At 35.3% G+C, this 22,931-nt stretch overlaps 1 protein-coding gene across 1 annotated transcript; it reads left to right on the top strand.

The window, feature by feature from the left end:
* Positions 1-5,874: 5,874 nt before the first annotated feature.
* On the top strand, positions 5,875-13,389 carry Fgf20 (fibroblast growth factor 20). Its single transcript, XM_027954722.2, has 3 exons — positions 5,875-6,160; positions 11,742-11,845; positions 13,024-13,389. The coding sequence occupies exons 1-3, from the start codon at positions 5,875-5,877 to the stop codon at positions 13,267-13,269; spliced, it is 636 nt and encodes a 211-aa protein (XP_027810523.1). The 3' UTR covers positions 13,270-13,389.
* Positions 13,390-22,931: the final 9,542 nt, after the last annotated feature.

The raw sequence follows: 22,931 nt of genomic DNA, 5'->3' as shown, positions 1-22,931 counted from the left end.
GGGGATGTGGCTCAAGCCGTAGCAAGCTCGCCTGGCATGCGTGCGGCCCGGGTTCGATCCTCAGCACCACGTACAAACAAAGATGTTGTGTCCGCCGAGAACTAAAAAATAAATATTAAAAAATTCTCTCTCTCTCTCTCTCCCCCACTCTTTCTTTAAAAAAAATAATAATAATTTACAGTCTATATTCAAGTTTTGCCAATTGTTTTAATAATATTCCTGTAGTTTTATTTTTCTCTGGCTCAGGGGCCAGACCAGGCTAATACATCACACATAGTTTCCACATCTCTTTAGTCAGTTTTAATCTGGAACAGTTCCTCAATCTCTCTTTGTCTCTCATTTTTCTTTCTTTCTTTCTTTCGGTGCCAGGGATTGAACTCAGGGGCACTCAATCACTGAGCCAAAATAGCCCCATCCCTATTTTGTAGTTTTATTTTAGAAACAGGGTCTCACTGAGTTGCTTAGTGCCTCACCATTGCTGAAGCTGGCTTCGAACTCGCCATCTTCTTGTCTTAGCTTCCCCAACTGCTGTTATTATTTTGTGAAAGTGCAGTCTCATTTTGTACAATGATGCTCATTTGGGTTTTATCTGCTGTGTCATTATGATTAGATTCACATTATGTATTTTGCCAGGAACAACACAAAAGTAATATGATATTTTTGCCTAGGATATCAAGAGGCACTTGGTGTTGGTTTGTCACATAGTTGTTTATCTTTATTAAGCTGGTAAGGTAGTATTCACTAGTAACAGTAACTGCAGAGTTACTGTTTTCTTTGTGTAATCAAGACTCTTTTTCATCAGACTTTATATATTTTTTTTCTCCTCTCTTTCTTATTGTTGTTTTCAACAAACTTTTGACCACTAGTTTTAGCATGTATTGGTAATTTTTTATCTGGACAAGCAAAGATCCTATGATGGATGCAAAATGGTCTTTTTTTTAACTTCCATCATTCTTTCTATATTTATTAGCTGTATTCTACCATAAGAAAAAAGTTTTTCCTTATTTGATTGATTAGTTATTTATTTAAACAATTGCACTCAAATATTCTTATTTTATTCCATAAGTATCTTGTTCCTATCATTATTAATTTGAATGCTCAAATGGTCTCAGAGTTGGTTTATGTCCCTTTCTTATGTCCTAATCATTTTTTGAGTACTTCTTTGCTTTCTGGCTCAAAGAGATGCTCTAATTATTGGACTAGCAAATTTCCTAAAATTCCCTGGATCATTTTGGTAGGAAACTGAGTTGAGAGAACAAAATCTAGTCCCCTGCTGTGCTCATTGCCCAGGCATGTTTTCTTTTAGGCTCTTTGGGTGGACAGAACTGAGATGCAAGCACATTCATACATGCCATGTGCTAGTAATGCAACTGCAATTCTAATTCTAATGCAATTCTAATTCAACACCACAGGGTTCACTTTAGTCTTCCCCCTTTGCATATTTGAACTCCATTCTCTAACAATGAAGTTCTTAGCTCTCATTAGCCTCTGTGTATTTATTCACTTGCTCAATCCTACAATGCTCTAACCCTAACCCCTCCCACTGAGAAAAACAATGTTTCTCACTGAAGTTCAATATCTGTTTGTTTATTTTGCTATTCAGACCTTGATTATATAATCAAAGAACTGTATTTGAAAGCTACTTATTTTTTAAGAAATAATATTGTTCCCTTCTGTGTGGTTATGTTATTTTCTTAATACAGCTAGGTTCATATGTTTCTGGTTTTATTCCATTTCTCCACCTTATCCTAGTTTATTTTATTTTACTTTTAAAAGTACGTAAAACATGAACATTTCTCCAAAATTCGAAACTCTATAAAAAGTTTTCAGAAAAGTGTTATTCCTCTCTTTTACTTCATTCACTGCGTAACCAATTGTATTAGTTTTTAGTTTATCCATCCTGTGTTTAGTTTTGTTAAATAAGCATACATACCTAGAAGTTTCTTATTTTCCTTCTTTATTACAGAAAAGTCAGCATACTACTGACTTCTGTGTACTTTTTTGTACTTTGCTTTTTTAACAATGTGTCCTGAAAATTCTCCATATTAGTTCATAGAGATCTTTATAATTTTTTGCCAGCTATATAATTCACTATTATATGCATTATAATTACAAGTAATTAATAAAATTGTACAAATGGACTTTATTTTATTGGGGGCATAAATCATGACTTTAAAATCAGCTCTTTTTCTAGAGTTAAACACGTAGAAGCATAAAAGGTATTCTATCCTTTCTCATAAGATCTTTGTAAAAACAAAGATCCATGACAATACACTAACTGGAAAGCTATATAGGATTATATGGTCTGGAAAACTGTAACTACATTTTGTGGAAGTAGAAATTGTATCACATATTTGTATAACATCACGGCAAGTGTGGTCTCTAGGAAGTATAGGTAAAGTTGATTAGATTGCAGTGTATACTTAAAAGTTGAATAATGTACTCTTGTAAAACACTCTTCAAAATTATTTAACTTCCCATGATATCATCACAGTATGTGCAAAAAAATTCTTTAGTGTTATCTTTTCCTGTCACATGACTACAGCAAACAAAAGAAATCCTTATCTTTCTGTTTCTATTCTGGTCCTTTATAAAATGGCATTAAGCACCATTCAAAACTTACACATTAAAGGTTTAGGTTGGGAAAAAAGGACTTATTTTGCATTTCAAATAAATCACATTTGCTAAATTATGAAGTAAAAAATTTCCCAGCAATAGAAGTTGTCTAGCACATTATATGCTCAGAAAATTTCATAGTTTTAAGAACTCTTTTCTAAACCAACTCGAATCTAATGTATGAAATATGATATGTCAAGAGCTTTATAATGTTTTGAACAACCAATAAAAAAATAAATTAAAAAAAAGAACTCTTTTCTATATATTGTCATATGTAAGTCTCATAGCAACCTTAGACATAGTAAACTAGGCAAAAGTTATATATATATTTTTTCATTTTACAAAAGAAGAAATAGAGGCATTTTAAGAGTTTAAGTAAAATGCACTGGGATGTTGGACAGAAATGAGACAGAATCCAGTACAATTTTTTTTTCGCAAAAAAGTGGACGTGCCTATTTCATATAGTTATTGTGGTGATCAAAATAAGCGAATTTATATAAAAATGCTAAGGTGTACAATGAGAAGGTAGTCCTATTATTAAAATAGATGGGCCTTGTTGAGTGAAGAATTTTGTGTGTGTGTGTGTGTGAGTGTGTGCATAGTATAAGAGATTTAAAAAGTCTAAGAGCTATAAATTGCACAATAACAGCAGGTTTTAAAGTGTTCATGTGAGGAAATATTTTATAGACTAAACTAGTAGCTCTAAGACAAGTGACAATAACATATATTCATTACAGAATAATTAACAGCATTATATGTTGCACAGAACTTAGACCTTGAAATAAACCTCATTAAAAGGCACTTGATCTAAGTTTAAAACCTTTAAGTATCTCCTCTTTAAAAGTGATCAATGTATGTTCTGGCTACTTCAGTTATCCTGCTATGAGATTCACACAACTTTGATCTAACTTTCTTTGATTTAACACTGCAATTAAGAAGATTTGGTTCAAAGTAAAAGCTCATTGGTTGATGTTTTACACTGATGTGATAATGTTTACACAGATGTGCTTTGAAATCTTGATTATGGTGGATTTGGGGGTCCTACCACAGGACAGACTGCTATTATTTGAAAGGTGAAATGATATGACATTTACCTGGTACAACCCTTAAAACAGACTTAGCAGCATACTGTTTCTAAAGTGATTTATTTGTTTATTGTTTTAGCCAGTGTTTTTGTTTTATTTCATATCTATCAATAGTAAATCACTTACTTTAAGGACTCTTTTATAACTTAGTTGCACAAGGGTCAGTACTTAGGCCTGCAGTGATGAAAAGGTGTAACTTTACCTACTTTAAAACACCTGCCAAATAATTAGAAAAAAAAAAACCTTCAGAGAAAATAAAATAAACCAGTCAAATCCAACTGAGCTCCCAGCTGAACAGACCATGAAACATGCCTAAAAAACTAATCTTGAGTGATTCTCTAAAACTTTTTGCTCAGGGGAAGCATAAATCTGTTGAACGATTCTCAACTCTTCAGCCACTGAAAAATTTAAACAGAAGGATCTCAAATTTAACTATTGGTAGAAAACCAAAGTTTTAATGTTTAAATGGACATCAATCTTTTTTTTTTCTTTTTTATGTAAATTTTAATTTATGTATGACAGCAGAATGAATTATAATTCTTATTCATGTCTTTATACATGTACTTTGGATAGTAATGATCATCACATTCCACCATCATTAATTACCCCATGCCCCCTCCCTTTCCCAAATGGACATGAATCTTTAACTTCCTCACTTCAGTGGCTTTTGTTTTACAAATGTGTACAGGCATGCTCAGATTTTACCAGTAACTTTTGAAGTTTCAAAATGCATCAAGATTCAACACTGTTTCCATTTAGTTGTTGATTTTTTTAAAAGACTTTGTAATTGAAATTGGAACAACAACAACAACAAAAGCTAGCCTTTATGAAAATGCATCTAAGAAGAACAGAGAAGTGCTCTTACATTGGATAAGAGCCCCAAAGACTGCTCATCATCGGTGTCACTATTCCATAAACTCATTTTTCTCTTCATGGCAAAATATAAGAATATAGACCATCTCTTTCAGTGTATATATTTTTATCTCTTGATTCATGAGTATATTTTGCTATTTTATTATGCTAATTAAATGACCAAAAACTTAGCATACAATTTCAAATTTCCATTTAGATATAAGTCAGTCTTAGTTATATCATATGCTATCTGAGTAAAGATAAACATTAAAGAGAACTTGGGAAGGGAGGGAGGGTGTTCCTAACCTAACCTTGATTATGTAAAGAAAATCCCCCATCTAAATGATAAAAGAAAAGAGTAATGCTTGTACATTTTATTAGTGTTTTAAAATTAGTGAGTTAAACTGTCAAAGCTTTGATTTTCCTTTCATGTGTGTCTGGGCAGGTCTAAGCCTCAGGTAACGCCCTTTTTCCTTCTCCCTCTTTTACCTTTCTTTGCACCTGTCCACTGCAGGCTCCCAGCAGTTCCCAAGAAGCACAATTCGCCTCCTCTCCTTTTTTCCCTCACCCATCTCCTCCTTTTCTGCCCCCCCCCCCTTTCTGTATACTGCCAAACTGGGCTCCTTTTCGCAGCCATCTATCACTAAAAAGGGGCTCACATCAAAGTAGGTTGCACAGCAGCAGCCAAACAGCATCATCCATGCCCCAAAGACAACCTCAAAGAGGGACCTCGACTGAGCCTCCCCGAATTTGCTGTTTGACTTTGGCAAGTGCAGGAATGATTTTTGAAGAGTGCATGGGTATAGAATCATCAAGGGTCCCCTTTGGTCACTTCCGAAGAGCAGAAACGTGTTGAGAAGAGGTCGGTTTAAGATTTCAAACAGAACCAACCTCCCCAGCTCGCATGAAAGGACTTGATTAGCATATGTCAAGAGGACCCGCATATATACTCGGTGTGTATGTACACAGGACTCTGATCTGATCAGTTTGCGGAGTTGGAGCCCCAGCCCCCAGGCCCCAGCACCAGCCTCAGCACCAGCCCCAGTCGCAGCCCAGTACTGGCAGCGGCACCTACAGATGTTTCTGCAAAGCCAGCAGCCAGCTCTCACCTACCCAAGGAGAGAAGACCGCTCCAAGACAGTGAGAGCTTCCCTGCATTCTCAGTGCACAGTCCCTGCATCGACCTCACAGGAGTAACCTGGCCTTAACTTTTTGCGCTTGTTTTACTATAATTTCTCTCCATCCCCCTCGACACTCCGCTACATATTTTTTGGGGGGTCTTTTGTTTTGCGGATCTTTACCCTTTCCCTCAGGCCTCTCCATGGCTCCCTTAGCTGAAGTTGGGGGCTTCCTGGGCGGCCTGGAGGGCTTGGGCCAGCAGGTGGGCTCGCACTTCCTGTTGCCTCCTGCGGGGGAACGGCCGCCGCTGCTGGGCGAGCGCCGGGGAGCGGCGGAGCGGGGCGCCCGCGGAGGGCCAGGGTCTGCGGAGCTGGCGCACCTGCATGGCATCCTGCGCCGCCGGCAGCTCTACTGTCGCACCGGTTTCCACCTGCAGATCTTGCCCGATGGCAGCGTTCAGGGCACTCGGCAGGACCACAGCCTGTTCGGTAGGTACTGGCATCCTGCCTCTGTCCCCCAAACTTGGCTCCTCTTCCCCCTTCGCTTGTACCTCCCTCCACGTTTGTCAAGGGTGTCAGGACTGCAAGCAACCCAGTGTTCCCCTAGACCCATTCAGCGCAAGACGCAGGCTGAGGCTGAAGGGCGACCTAGCTCAGGGGCAGGAAGGACTTTTCCTATCTGCTTGCATCTGCAGCCTCTAGCAGGCCTGAAGCTCCAGATGCTGGGGCAGGAGGAGAAAGGATGAGTGGTCTGGGTGAATCTTTCTATTCTGCCTTTTTGAATGCCTGGAACACCAAGACCTGGACTCAGAATCTTAATTTTTTTTCTTGTACTTCTTTCCTCCCAGGCAGTTTATTATTATTTTAAAATTCCTGTTATTTTTCTCCTGTGTCCTTTCACACTCCGCCTAGTACCATCCACTTTTTGAACATTAATAACAGGAAGTATTCCTCTTCTTTAAGCATGTTCTGCAGTTATGGAGTTGATTATCCACCCGTGGCTATTGCTCTGCAGGTTGCCCTTGCACAGGATGCAAGCTTTTGAGTATGTACCTCTAGAAAACTGTAAATGTTCACCTGAAGAAGTAACAGATTAACTTTCCATGGGCACCATTGCTACTGTCTAGCTCACCTGGCTGCAGTTCTCTGAGCTGGAGTTCTATTTGAGCTGGCAAAAAAAAAAAAAAAAAAAAAAAAGCTACTGAGCATGCCTAGTACTTCAGCCAGTACCTCTTTAGAAATTGCGAAATTGAAAAGCAGTGATCTTGGTATTGACCTTAAGTAAGAGGAAATGGGGAAGCGAAAGAAGATATGGGTGGGAACACATAGGTTTCAGAATACCCCTGGCAGTGCCTCAGAGAAGAAGGGGTTAAAAGAAACAAGCAAAGTTCAAGACAGTCTGTGATAGATTTGCAAAGTCTATAATGTTAATTACTCTCTAACTATTGAATAACTAGTAAGTGCCCTCCTCAGTATGAATATTATTTTTCTTGTCTGTACAACCATAAGTTAAATTAGGTGCTTTCTGGTTATAACATCCCAGGATTTTTTCCTCATAGCTAAAGTTCTCATTATATCAGTTAACTTGCTATCACTCTCAAGGAATTTTGATTATCTGATTTGTGGCATCATTGGAGAGATTCATCAAATTGAAAAAAAAGATAACATTTACTTGTCAGTAGCTCTGCATAAGCACAACACATTCTCCTTTCCCTTCCTTTGCACCATGAAACTCTTTAAGAATCTCATTTCTAGATGGCCCTCTCTTCTATCTTGTCCTTACTCCCTTGTTCTTATGATCTTGTTTCTCTTTTGACTTGTAGTACTCATTTAAACTTGGAGAAGTGTAAATCTCCATTTAAGGGACATTGGTAACTTTAGATGTAGAAATAAGCATGTGGTGGTTATTTGGTAGCACTTAAAGGCTTAGAAAATTAACTTTTTAAAAACCATATGTTTGCAGCTTCCACTGATCTCTTCCAAATTCCCATTGACCATGAGTCAAGAGTGTCATGACCTAGTGGCCAACCTGGGGTCACTTTTGGAAAGTATGTTTGTTTTTTTTTTTTTAAATTGAGGAAGCTGAGATTCTGATTCTAAAGAACTTTGCTGACACCAGGTGGCTCAGCTCTTTTACCTTTTACCTCTGCTTATTACAGAAAAATCTTCCAGCTATCAGAAAGGTTTAAAAATGGACACAAAAGGTGATAACTCTTATAGGTAAGAGCAGATAGAAGTTAAGCTTTGGTAATATTCAGATTTTCCCCCTGTGATACACAATGTAACCTTGAAAATTCTCCCTTAAAGGGGTTTTTAATTCAAATGTAATCACCTCAGTGACATGAGTTGTCCCTTCTGCTTTGTGTCTCTTTATAAGATTGACTCAATTTGAGGAGATTAATACATATTTGTAGACTTGATAATATTCATTCAACTCGTGTTTAAATCCATTCCTTTATGAGTGGATATTGCATTATTAGAATATCATCTTGCTAGCATGTTTTTAAACTAAAATTGTATATAATTACTTAGTAATTGCAAAAATGTTATTTAGACTGATTTCAGTCAGTTTGTGATGGTTTAAGTCATGCTATGGTGGGAGACTATATATAGGAACAAAATATTCACTGTTACATAAAAGAAAGATAACCCAGATTAGTTTGGTAGTCTAAAGTAATGAACAGCCTCTTTAGGTACATTATACTGCATCCTAGCGGCCTTCAATAGCTTAGACATCACAATTTACTAGAGGGTGTATAGGTGAGAAGAAAATTCATATCCAACATGTATAACACTGTATGCTTCTCTCTGTGTTTGTCTTCTTTTGCTAGTGCCTCAATTACTAATTAGTATTTTTCTCTTTTTATTTTATACTCGTTTCTGTGTCATCAAAGTAAGAACTTTAACAAAACTCAAGTATGGCTATTTGAGATATTAAAAACCATTTCTGATAATTCTATACTAATTTGGCTATGATCAACTACAAACTCAGAATTCTATATTTTAAAATTTCAAAACCACATCAATAGAACATAGAGAGGTCTCAGTGAGGTTAAATAATTTCCTATCTGAGTTAGCTCTTTATTTATAGCAGAGTTGTTCTGTACAGAAGTACAGTAGGAAGACGTTACCTAATATGTAAACATGGAATCATTTCTTTAAGAAAAAAAGTTCAGCTTAAGATCAAACATATTCTTTTAAAGCCTTTTCCTTTATTCTCCCCTATTCTCCATAGATTTGTCTGATGTGGTTGCATTGTGGGTTGACTCACCTGTTTATTATGATTTAAAAGAAGGCTGGCTTTGAAAATGATACCAGAAAGACAAAGTACCTCCAAGTCTTTTTATGGGACACTGGGCATTAGAAAATCTATCTAAAATCTGTGATTACCTCTTAAGGAAAGTTTTTCATGTCCACCCTTTGTAAAGGAATTAGCTTAGTTGCCACCTCATATTATAAATAAGAAAGACTTGTCAAATCTCATTTAGGAATCAAACGATTACAAATTACTCTGTGGTATACTATTTCCTTGAGGAGAAAAAGGATCAGAATTATAAAGTGTGGCTAAAATCTTTAAGAGGAACATGAAAACACATAACCTTTTCCCCATCAGTTCTATGAGCCATTATTTATGCATGGTTATGTAAACTGTTTTGGATGCTGTTTATTTTTTATTTGTTTTGAATGCTGTTTAATAAAGTTGAAACTCTTGAGTATAATTATTCTAAGAACACATGTAATCTTTTTTTTTCTTTTTACAATTACATGTTTTTTGTAAAGGTGACAGCATTATATTGAGGGGAGGATTGAAATGTAGGTGGTTTACCATTTAGTTTTCCAGGAAAGGCATACTATGTGAGATGTAATATAATTAACATATCTAGAAATTAAACTTACAATCTATCATACTTGAAAATTGGTTCTATTCTACATTCTAATTAGTTAAGCAGTTCCTGTACTTTAAAAGACAAGAGTATCTTAATATAAATCAGATACTTAAAGGAAATTAAGTTGCATGTATATCAACTATAGTATACTTTTAATTAACAAATATTCAATATGATTTGAAGTAATTACACATTTGTAACTAAAGCCTGGATAAAATGGCATTGATTATATTTTCATATCAATTATGTTTTAGGCCTGTATTTTGTTACTAACAGAGTCTTTCATTGATGAGCTTGGCAGAGGTTTGATTCTCTTTTACTCCCCAACTATACAATTGTCAATATGAGGGCTATCTTATGGAGTCTAGATCTTTCTGCTACATCTTATCTTCTCCTCTGCTTTTGGCTTTCAATTAAGGACACTGGCTCTTTCAAACCACCTATAGACTATTTAGTAGTATATTGTTGCTATAAGATTCTTGATAGCTCTAGTGTTCTACATGATCTCCTAACAGTTTAAAAGGGCTAGTTTGTCTTGCTAAGAATTTATGTTTCTGCCAGAGTGAATTAAGCTTTGGATAGAATAGAGACCACCATATCAGTAAATAGTCAGATTCTGTACTTTCCTTTGGCCTTGGGAGTATCACGTGTCCAAACAGGAACCCGTACAATAAATCAAGAAATTACTTAAAAGCAAGAGTCAGGCTAAATGATACACATTTATACTGTTTGTAGAGCTTAAGATGGGTGAAGGAGTGAAAGTAGAAAGTTATTGAGGAAGGCAGATCGAAGCATAGAAACTGTGGTAAAAACTGTTTTCAGGTAAGGGGAAGAACTAGACAAAGGCATTAGTCCAAAGGTTAGTTAGAAAAAAAGAATAAGGCAGAGTGAGGCATTAAATTTTTTTTTGACCTGTGGTATATTAGTGTACTAAGTAGAAAGTTTTCAAAACTAATTTCTTATTGATAAATTAAAATGACTCTAGAAAATTAATGATAGCAAAATCTACCTGAATTCTATGCTCTTGATATTTGGCTATAACATGTAATGAATTGTAAAGTCTTTGTACTTCTGTGAACTATACAGTTTATTTTTTCAAAACCATGTCATAGAAAAAATAACATATTTTGTAATTTAAATTTTTGAAACTACTGTGTGATCCTCAAGAAACAGCCTTCTGGAGTAGAAACATTGAATTAGGGTTCAGAAGATGTAACTTCAAGTATCAGTTCTATCAATTGCAAACATTAAATACCTTAGGCAAGTCAACAAACACTTCTGAGCTCAATTTCTTCATTTGTAAAGTAGGGATAATAATGTCTTTCCTGTATCTTTTTTTGCGGGGGAGTGTACTGGGGATTAAACTCAGGAGCACTGGACCACTGAACCACATCCCCAGCCCTATTTTGTATTTTATTTAGAGATAGAGTCTCACTGAGTTGCTTAGTGCCTCACTATTTTGCTGAGGCTGTCTTTGAACTCGAGATCCTCCTGCCTCAGCCTCCTGAGCCACTGGGATTACAGGCATGCACCACTGTGCCTGGCTTCCCTACATATCTTAAGCAATTGTTTTTAAGAACAGATGAAAAAATATAAGTTCAAGCCTTTTATAAACTATAAAACTCTTTTATACCCATATGAAGTATGCTCCTATTAGAAAAAGATGAACTTGATTCATTGTAAGCAAAAGCAAAACAACTAATAGAAAAAGGTTATAATTAACTAGTGGAACAAACATATTATATTTATTTTATGATATTAATAGCTTCTATTTGTTGAATGCATACATGCATTAATCCTCACCCCTTTCCTTTTGGGGAGGCATTTCATTTGTTGTGCACATAGGAAATTGGAGTTCAAAGAAGACAAATGACTTGCCTGGGGCCTCGCTAGTAAATCACTGAGCTGGAATTCAAACCCAGGTTCCTCTGGTTTAGGGTTTCATTCCCTTAAGGTTATACTACAATGAACACTTTTTTCCTTTTTAGTCCTTTTTTTTCCATCTGAGAAGTGGGATTTCGTAATAGTTGAATAGTACTTTTCAGTTGATTAAGGACTTCTGTATACATCAATATATTTATCAACATTGGCCTACTACAACAACCACTACTATGATTTAAAAGCTTTTTATTAGTTATATGTGCATTCATAAATACAAATCACTATTTTATTTATAAATTTAGGTATCCTGGAATTCATCAGTGTGGCGGTGGGACTTGTCAGTATTAGAGGTGTGGACAGTGGTCTTTACCTTGGAATGAATGACAAAGGAGAACTTTATGGATCAGTACGTATTTTTATTATTATTATAATTCTTGAAATTATGACTACCTTGTTTTGTGATTAAAATATCTATCAATAATGTTTGTGAGAAGTATATGAAATATTCTTATATAGAAATTAAAATCTACAGCATTGTAAATATCTAGGCAAACTGAATTTGTAGTTGCAAATTCAATTGAATTTGTAATTTGGAAAAAATTAGTAAAATGTAAAGGTGTGCCACTTTCCCACCCTTCTTCTAACATGAAATCCCTTCTAAAAGTTGAATTCTCTGTAACTATTTCCATAGAGAACTTACTTTTTATGACTAAGCCGGTGGCACTGTTACTTCTTTTGTTTAAAATTTCAATTGAGACCAATATCAAGCTAGAAGCTTAATATACACTGAAGAAAATTGGTTGCAATATTTCAATTAATAGATGAATATCTATTTTATGTATGGGTAAAATTTGTATTTTCCAGGGTTTTTTTTAACCAGCTCTTCACAAAGAGAAAAATAATTCCATGTGCAGTGATCATAAAAGTAGGATTACAATAGAGAAAACACATATACATAATTTTCATGTATATGCGGGGGGAAAATAAGCAACTCCGATCTGTCCTTTAGGACAACATATGGTCCATCTTGAAAAGATGAGAAATCATTGGGGTTTTACTATAATTAAATTAATAGTAATATATCAGATAGAAGTTAATCATGGGGAATGTCTTATCAAACAATTAATAAATTCATAAGAAAATTTATTATTTGGAATGATGATTTTGAATTCAGAACTCATATCTTAGCAAAATCTTAAATATTCCATGTTGAGAACAGAGACTTAATATATATAACTTTGGCATCAAATGATGAAATAAGATAAATTACAGGTTTTTTTGGTGGTGATGATGGCAAGAGGTGAGAATATGGAGCATGGAAAAATTCAGAATATTTATTAAGTATTTGAAAATAAAATTGGGAAATGACATTTGACTTAAAATTTGTTTGAATTAAACTGCTGGATGAAGTCACCTTGTAGAAATAATTCTAGGTAATATATGAATACAACCAAAATAAAAACAAAATAATTTTTTCTTTCTTTTAGGCAAACAAATAAAAATATAGAATTGAAGCTTTTGTAAGAAAATTGTTTCAAAGATTTTTTTAAAAATAGTAGTTATCATTTCTTTCTTTCTTTTTAGGAGAAACTGACTTCTGAATGCATCTTTAGGGAGCAATTTGAAGAGAATTGGTATAATACCTACTCATCTAACATATATAAACATGGAGACACTGGCCGCAGGTATTTTGTGGCACTCAACAAAGATGGAACTCCAAGAGATGGTGCCAGGTCCAAAAGACATCAAAAATTCACACATTTCTTGCCTAGACCAGTTGACCCAGAAAGAGTTCCAGAATTGTACAAGGACCTACTGATGTACACTTGAAGCATGGTAGTGTCTTTATTGAAGAATGAAACCACAACTGTCCTTTTATTCTCATAGTTCCCATCATTAAATAATAATAAGCAAGGAAGATATTCAGAGTATTATTGTCTGATTTTTACTGGGAGATTAAATTTGGAAAGAAGACAGAAAAAAAATTGACTTGAAGTAGATCAAGATCACTCTTTATAAGTGGATTAAGTTTACTTCGTTCGGTTCACTGGCTCAATCCTTAACCAGTACATGGAAGCTGAAAAATCAGTTCAATTCTGGATAAAGGAAACTCCACCTAGTTTGCTGCTGGTGCCTCACCTCTTTGGATTATGTTTACTTTGAATGTTACATTAAAAATAGATACTTCATGTTGAAGACATGGACTAATATAGTTGGCCATGATTATTTCCTCGAAAATTCTGAGGACCTTGTAGGATTTTGCAAGTTATGGCATTGCATGTAAAACAACAACAGCAAAACAACAACAAACATACAACATCCTGGGTGACCATGGACTATAAAATATGCCACACCAAGCTGGAACATTTTTAAAAAGAATGGACCTATTTATACATTTTCAATTTGCAAATATTTATTATATATTTATTTATTAAAGAGTTTATTTTTTACTGGTGTATGAAGATGATACAAAGAGTAAAAAAAACCACAAAACTTCATTTATTGTGCCATTGCTTTGTTGTGGTATCTTGGGCTATAAAGAAGACATCATTATTACAATACATTGACTATAGAATAAGATCTTAAAGTTGTTTTTAAAAATAAAGTTTAGTGTAGATTATATTTTTTTGCAATCAGTTGCCTTCAAAATGTAACACTGGTTCCTTTCAGCCTAGAAAAATGCTTTATTGATTTGTATTGAATTTGACACACACTCAAAAGGGAATTAAATGTTTTTATTTAATGTTTTGGTATCATTGCTTTTTAAGCCAAAATTCTATTTATATAATATTTTAAAAAATGACAAAATTCTAAGCACCCTAAATTTAAACTTTAATATTTAGAGAACTGTTAATGTTGAAATTATCAACTATTATAGCCACTATGTCCACTCATTTTATTGATTCAGTGTGGCAAAGACCATTTCTTTCACCTTGTGTAACCATAGGAAGAAAAAAATTTCTTGCTCACCTCTCTTATAATAGTAAGGCCCATCTTCTTGAGTCTGGTATCCTTTCCATTTATTCAGCAGATAGTCTTTAAAGGTTGCAATATACCAGACACCGTGTTAGAAATTATGGAAAATATGGTAATCAAGATGGGGTGGGCCCTGCATCGTGGAGCTTAAGGTCTGGTAGGAGAAACATTGGGTAAACAGGTAAACTAACAAATATCATAGTTGTGAATTGTGATGAGTTCTATCAAGAAAACAAGTTTTAGACACAAAAAAGAGAACAAGTTTGGATAGAATGGTTCAGGGAAGGCTTCTCTAAGAAGGTGACATTTTCTAATGGGCCTAAAAGATATGAAGGAGCAAATCAGGCTAAAAGGATAGATAATAGATATACAATGAATGTTTAAAATCCCTTCAAGAAACCCATATTTCATACATTTTAGTATTTTCCACTAATACCTTCGAAGACATCATAGGCAACTGTTTGGGTTTTCTTCCGCAAGTGTTTTTTTTTTTCAATCCCCAGAGCTGTTCATGCCTATGTGAAATATGTAACACATTTGCTCTCAAAAAAAGATTGTTCGGCTAGCTTTCTATAAGGAAAGCAACTAGTTTTTATTGTGCTGGCAGCAGAATCTTTACTGTAAAACCAAAGTGAGATTTACTAAACAAGTCACCCAGGACAACTATGACAAAAAAAAAGAAAAAAAAACCTTGAGAATAATTAATTAAAACTTTTGGTAGGAGAAGTATTTGCATTTTTACTTGGAGATAGATCTATTTAATAAAAAATGTGCTTACTAATCAATTGGTGATTTTTTGATAGTAGCTTAACATCTAATCAGTGTAGTTGAGGGGATAGTCTCTGTTTTGATCGTGACCTGTTTGTTTCCACTACTCCACATCTGCTGGTCCACTGTATCCTATGGTGTTGTTGTGGGATGTTGTTTTCTAATCTCAGGGTCCGATTGTAAAAGTCCTGTCTTGGTGTCCATGAATATTAAAAGTTCACTTCAAACATTGCTGGGGGTGGGGGTTGTTTCCTTCAAATTAATTCCTTGCATTGAATAATCCTTCTCTAATGGAGATACTGTGTAGAGGGTGTCTCTCTTTGTTCTTTCTCAATGATGACTGGGGAATAAGGAGGGATTATGTCAACACATTGCAGATATGTGAAGGTGAAATGAGAGTACTAATTATTTACAAGTGAAAGGGTTGAAAGGGAGGGACTGGAGCAGAAATTAGAATATTAGTTACACACACATGAAATTTTGGTTGCTTGGAGCCAAATCTGAAAATCTTTCCCTCATAATACAGTACTATAACATTTTCTGTGTTATACCAGTAAACATTTTTAAGTGGACAGATAGTGGACTTTAGAATTTTACCAAGTTCTAGTAAGACTAATCCTAAATTCTAGAGATAAGTATCTGGTCAATGGTGGCCAATTGTATATATCATCTAAGCCACAGTATTTAATGTAAGGATTGGCATGGGATCCAAGTTTGCCAAGCAAACCCTCCCGGATGGATTCTTGCTGGAACTCTAAAGAAAGATGGGTTCTTTTCTGAGATGGAAGGGATTAAGAACCACGAAAATTTAGAACTTTAGGCCCATCTGTGCTAACATAAAAGGAAATCCTGCCCAAAATTGGAGCTAAAAGTAAGGAAAATAAAGTGGACAGATAGAGTCACGGAGAATTAATCCCAGATCTTAAACCTTAATAAGGAACTCCTAGTATTAGTCTGGCTAGATTTCAGAATTTCTATGGACAAATAACTCCTTTTTACCCCTTCCATTCCCTTCTTTTTGCATAGGAATATTGACAACTTTTATCCTGTTCTATCCTACTACTGAATGTTGAGAGTGTTGGGGGTGTAAAACTTGTCTTCTGTTTCACAGATCCATAGATCAAGAGAAATGTTACTCTAGGTGTTAGACTTACCCCCACTCATCCATACCTATACCTGATTTAGATAATGAAATTTTGGATTTTCCGATGTTGCTAATGAGTTAATACTCTTGAAGACCTTGGCAGAGAGTGAGTGGATTTTTCACATGAAAGGTCAGCAGTCAACCATAGTGGACAGATTCTAAATTTGTCCCTGCCCACAATCCCTGCCTACAGGTGCTCATATTTTTGTACAATCCTTTTGAGGTACATGTGACTTCCTTCTAGAAACAGAATACAGCAAAGAGATGATGTGTCTGTGATTATGCTAAGACTCTATTTTACTAGCATATTGGAGAGTCTTGTTGCTGAATTGATGAAGTAGCTACATTATGAAACCCCAAGTGGCCTCTAGGAGTACAGAACAGCCTCCAACAGACACAGAGCCAAAAGATGGGGCCCTCAGTTTGTTTTATAACTGCAAGAAGTTAATTCCTTGCTCGGCCTAAGTGAGCTTAGAAGAGGATCCTTACCACCAAGTCTCAAGAATGCAGCCTGCTGGTTGTAGTTCTGTGAAGCCCAGAACCAAGGGCCCAACTAAAACCTGCCTGAACTTTGACCAACAGGAAAAATGAAATAATTAATGCAAATAATTTTATAGTAAGTATTGTACAAGCATAGGTAACTAATACATTTGCGAATTTGAGGGAACATTTACTATTAATAGATGTGACCTCACATTCTGTTATTTACTGGTGTTTTTATTATTTTTTTTTCAAAATTTCTAAACTATAAGCAATGAAGGCAATATGTCTTCATCTCTGACCCCAGACTTGGTACTGTTAAATGGAATGCCTTTTTGGACATGGCCTATAGTTGTGGCCTGGACACATCTTTACTTCAATGAAGTAACCACTTTCCCTTGTATCTGAAACAAATGATAGTGAAGACATCAAATCAAATTTATTGTCTTTTTCATGTAAGGAACTGAGATGTGAACTTCTTCTGTTCTCTAATATAAATATCAGAAAGGACCCAGCATGAATATAGAGGAATCTCATGTATTTGTTTCCATCCCATATTGTACCTTATTCTAGTTATCTTTTAGTAGTTGACTGGTCCAGGGCTTGTCGGTACCAGTTTCTTGGAACATTGGCCCATTTTTTTTTCCAGGTGAGGGCAGGTTTGTCATGCATTGCAAACATCCAAAATACCCTCAAGGCTGCAAGTGTAGGATTTGCCAAAATTCCCCCACACATTCCACTTTCAGTTTTTCTATTGATTCTTTGAGGCATAACTGTATTTTATTTTTATTTATTATCCAAAGTAAAACTGAATGAATAGGATCTTTGTCTAACTTAACAATAGGCTAAGATACTCAAAATTGTGACACATAACTCATCAATAATGAGGACTCAAACCTCTCAAAGGTGGCCACTTCTATTGAAGCAGCTAAGAGGACCATTCTTTGCAATTGTAAACTGGTTATTTATTTGGGCAATATATTTTTCCTTAATGTCAAGTTCATTTGACTTCTAATGTCCTTTCCATTTAATATTAACTTTTTATAATATGGTTCTATTTCAATTCCTTCTTGACAAAAATCTACAGGTTGGGATTAGCAAGGATGATACCTTGGCTCTTAAGATATATGATATGTGAGACTGAGGAACTTCACTTTCCTCTAGATAACAACATGGTACTACTAGTTATGGAACTTTGGTGAACATTACATTTTTTTTTTGTATAATTAAATGGGTAAAACATATTTTGTCCCAATGACTGGAGGAATTCAGTATATCACCTCTGTTTCTTTAAAACAAACTTAGATATGTATTTTTATAGAACCTATAACCAATAACATTATAATATTTCCATTTAATTGTATTAACCAAACCTATTGTGGATGAGTAATGTACACAGGGTTAAGGCAGAAGAAGTTGAAGGGAAGAAAGGCAGATGCATACTTAATTCAATAGTTTTAACAGTTCACTTATAATTGAATAGAACACTTTTGCAGATCATATCTAGACAGTATTAGTTCCTTAACAGTTTTCTGTATTTTACATGTTTGGGAAAATGTAAATAATATCACAAAATAGTACTGAATGAAGAAACAGTTTCAACTGGTTGTGTTTATCCATGATACCAATTCATCTTCTAGTATGAAATTTCAAAATTTGCCACAATTTATTCTAAAACACGGCTTTACTTTTTTTCCCCTAGAGCATGCTGGAGCAAGTTTCATTGTTCTTGTGACTATTTTTTGCCCAACATAACTTTAGTTTGAAGAAACAGACAAATTTTGCATAGTGTGATTCATTAGAGTGAACAAATATTGACAGGTTAGCTTTTCTCAATGGAGGTTCTGCAAGAGAACCAAGCTTTGTAAAAAATGATGTGCGTGACTATATTCTTAATCTTTCAGCCTACATTCTGTTATGACTTTTAGATACATAGGATATAAGTTATTGTGTTACACATATTGCATTTCTTATGGTGAATACTTTTAGGAATCCTGTAGGGAAGCCATGTTATTGTCAAAGCACCCTCGTCTCTCAGACAGAATTAACTATTTCCCACATAGATCAGGCATATTAGTATAATTCTATTCAAACTTAACCAAAATTCTATCTGCCACTAATTTTTAAAAGTTTGAGAGCAAGTAGGTAGTCTGGTATGACTCCAATACCAGTTAAATCTATTGAGCTTCAAAATAATGCATTCTTTGTATCCTTCATATTGCTTCCCCATAGGCATTATGTAACAATTCATGAAAGATGTGCATTGCCTTGTACATGTAGCAACACACTTATTGACTATTCTACTCAGTAAATAAAACTATTTAATTTGCATTACTATATTGCTAAAAGTATTCTAGTGTTTTTTGATCATGTTAATACATTAATAACCCAGAGACTGTCCTAGAATGTGTTCAAATCAATTTTCATTACCATCAATTAGCTTTTATAGTCTCTAAAATAGAACAGATTTATGTCTTTTATGGTTGAGCATTCTCTTTTGTCCTGGTCATTACCTGGCACACCTCACTCATCAATAAAAAGGACTCAAACCTCCCTTACCTGTAGATGCTGTTTAATGTAGGATACTCTGAGACCATGGCTTTTCTCCATGGTCCTTATTTCATTGATGAATCGACCTTCAACATGATTAAAATATAAGAATATGAAATTTTATGGCTTCTGAGTAGCTTGCATGTAGTTTCCCAACCATTTGATCAAAGTGAGTTTGGATATTTGTTTTAACATTTTTGATACCCAGAAATGAACATCTGTTCTTTCTTATCTTCTTTTTCTTTTTTTTTTTTGGTACTGGGGATTAACCCAGGGGCACTTAACCATTGAGCTATATCACCAGCCCTTATTATTTTATATTGAGGCAGGGTCTCATTAAGTTGCTTAAGGTCTCACTAAGTTGCTGGGGCTGGCTTTGAACTTACAATCCTTCTGCCTCAGCTTCCTGAGTCTCTGGGATTACAGGTATATGCTACTATACTAGGAATCTGTCCTTATTTAATCAATGAATTGACCTTCAATATGGTTAAAATATAAAAATATGAAATTTGATAAGCATTTATTTACCTTTTTCTTAACCATTCATTCTCCCTCCTCCCCCCAACCCCCAAAGAACTATGGTACTTTTTGCTAAATTCAGTTAATAAGCCAGCTTTACTACATTCCCTGCAGTGCTTTAATAAATAAACATTCAGGGTTATTTTTCATTGCATTAGATCTCTTCATGGTGGTAGTTATGGCCAAATATGTGAGGTTCTAGAATATCTGCTGGTCAAATTGTTACCTCATCTCCTTGGGATGTGAGTTACAGGAGGTGGTACTGTGAAGGGAGAATTACTAAGGAGATAAATTGTTTGCTGAGTAGGACTCTGCCACCAATCATTTTGTTTGTCCTGAAACTGAGATTTGAGTCACACCCCATGCCTTGTACTTACAGATGTTTGAGTATCAGTAAGTGTGCTCTTGCCAAGGGTTGGCTCTTGTAGTGCTGCACAATTCTGTGAAGTCGCTGCACTTCTTTGGAGATGAGCATCACTCTCTCTCTCTCTACTGGTTACATTATTTCCATCTAACATCTCATTCCACCTTGAAAGTAATCAGGCATCAGAGTTGGTAGCAAAAGGGCTTAGTGTTCTATCCGTGAATTATTGTTTTAACTATGGCATAATGAGTGGCTGGCAATTGCCCTTTGAAATGAGTACACCATTAAGCAAACTTGACAGTTTTGTCACCTGCCTAGGGACATGCCAGTCAACCTATGTCAAGGGTAGACCTCTGGGGACTCATGTTTTCGTTTTATATGCTAAGGAATCAGAGAAGTGGTTGTGTAAACTTTAAGACATCACATTAATCAGAATGCTATATAATTTAATGATAAGATTACAGCATAATACCCATCCAGATATGTCAATATCCTTACATGAAAATTTCTTTGCCTTCTATTTAGTGATGTGGCTTTCAAGGATAGTTTTTTTTTGCATGTGTGTGTCTCATTCAGTGCATAAGTTATTTACTTCAAGTAATAGCACTCCCAGGAAAGTCATTTTTTGGTGAATTTTTCCCTGTCAAATTGACCTATGATTTATAGCCATCAAACTAATAAGAGAAGACACAGCCTTGGATACAGTTATTTCTGCTAATCAGTGTGGCATCTATGAAATGAATGTATTTTCTATTTGAAGTAGGTCAAGAACATATGTTTAAGTTTTGCCTTACTAGATTATCCTGAAGAGTTTATCCCTGTAGTGGGACAATAAAAGTATAAATCTGGCCAAAGGAAGGCAAACTACACTGATGACAAAAACCAACAGAGATCTGTGTTTGCTACATTAGTATCATGGATTAGTAGAAAGCTGATGTAATGTCCACCTACATTTTGGACTAGACAAACCAGTTTGTTAAAGGGACTAGTGGTGTATGTGGGTTCTTCTCAGTTTCTTCAACACCGCTATTATGTAATTTGCTGTACTTCTTCTGTAACTTGGCATCATTTCATATTTGCAATTGTGGTACAGGATTATTCTAGAAGTTCCTCTTTAGCATACCCAATTGTTGTTATTCCTACCTTCACTAGAATTGTAATATGTCCCTTGTGATTACACACTCCTGTATAGGAGATACCACTTCTAAGAAAAGCTTCTTTGGCCCTCTGTGCCTAGGCAATATGTGTTTAGCAATTACCACAACCTGGCAACTCCAGCTAGTTTCCCTTCCATCTCCTTCAATAGTCTAGACAATTTCTCTTTTTTTAAAAAATCTAAGTTTCCCAGAAATAATGTTATCCTTGATCCTGCATCTAAAAGATCCTGAGATTCTTGAATATTGTCCTTTGTTCAAAACAGGTCACAGGATTTAGGGTCTGTCTGGGAGGAACTGATGCTTAATGGACCCCCCAGTTAAGGACTTTGGGACACTGTGTCCTTTCCTTTGAGAGACTCGGCTTGATCCCCAGACTTTGGGGGTAGGTTTCTTAAATTTAGAAAGATCAGAAGAAATCAAAGAAAATGCTTTAGAACTTGTCTTTTGTTTTTCACATGCAGGGAGAAGTTTATCCTTAAGATTTAAGGAATCCTTGTCTCAGTGTTCCCTCTCTTGGCTCAGCTCCCAGTGATTTTGAAGTGGCTTATTACTATCTGTGTGGAGCCAAGGTTGTTGCCATGGCTTCAGGGCCTGTAACTGTAGCTGATTCTTGTGTCCTATGGATTTCCTCTGAATCTTAGCAACTTACCCGTGTTCTTCTTATGAATTTGGTTTTATGTTAGCCCAAATTTAAAGACCTTTTGGTCTTAGCCCACAGGGAAATTGTTGTGTGGATAGTTTATAAAATTCAAATCCAAAAGATTTTTCCAATAGCCAAATTTTCAGCAATTTCTCATGAAATTCACCCTTCCATTAAGAGCTTTTCAGGGGATGGAAACATAAACCTTTGAAAGCAGACTTAACACATTGATTTCTAAAGATAATCATCTGGGTGGTTGGGTTCACCTATCCTGTTGATCAGAACAGTAGCTATTTGAAGTTTCCTCCTTTTTAACCTCCCTGATCCTTTGCTTATCAGTTTTCATGGCCAGAGTTGCTCCACTGTTCCTTGTAAATCAGCTTATCATGGTCTCCACACTTTCCCCATTCATAAAACAAAGCATTAATTTCCATGAGTTGCCCACATTTATCCTCCTACATTGTATTCACTACCTTCCTTTCTATAACATAAAATTTACCAATTTTTAAGCGCACAGTTTTGTGGCATTAAATCCACTCACATTGTTGGATAACCACCACCATCATTTCCAGTACTTTTCCATCTTCACCAGCCAAATGAAACTCTGTCCTCTTTAGTTACTAGCTCCCCACTCCCTTTTCCCCCAGATTCTGGTAAACACCATTCTATGAATTTTACTAGTCTAGAAATCTCATATAAGTGGAATCAGACAGTACTTGTCCTTTTGTATTTATTTCACTTAGCATAATGCTTTCAAGGTTTATCATGCTGTAACATGTATTATAATTTGCTTCTTTTTTAAGGCTAAATAATACCTTACAGAACATTTTATCTATTTACCCACTGATGGGCATGTGGGCTGTTTCCATCTTTCAGCTATTGTGCAAAGCTCCT

The sequence above is a fragment of the Marmota flaviventris genome, chromosome 3, assembly GCF_047511675.1.
Source record: "Marmota flaviventris isolate mMarFla1 chromosome 3, mMarFla1.hap1, whole genome shotgun sequence".
Lineage (NCBI taxonomy): Eukaryota > Metazoa > Chordata > Mammalia > Rodentia > Sciuridae > Marmota > Marmota flaviventris.
Note: the sequence above shows the minus strand (reverse complement) of the source record. Positions and strands in the feature narration are given on the sequence as shown.

Bases quoted from the DNA above. Each gene is read 5' to 3' on its own strand.
- Fgf20 (XM_027954722.2), top strand. From the start codon at position 5,875: ATGGCTCCCTTAGCTGAAGTTGGGGGCTTCCTGGGCGGCCTGGAGGGC. The intron at 6,161-11,741 runs GTAGGTACTGGC...TTATAAATTTAG, and splicing joins GCAGGACCACAGCCTGTTCG to GTATCCTGGAATTCATCAGT. The intron at 11,846-13,023 runs GTACGTATTTTT...CTTTCTTTTTAG, and splicing joins AAGGAGAACTTTATGGATCA to GAGAAACTGACTTCTGAATG.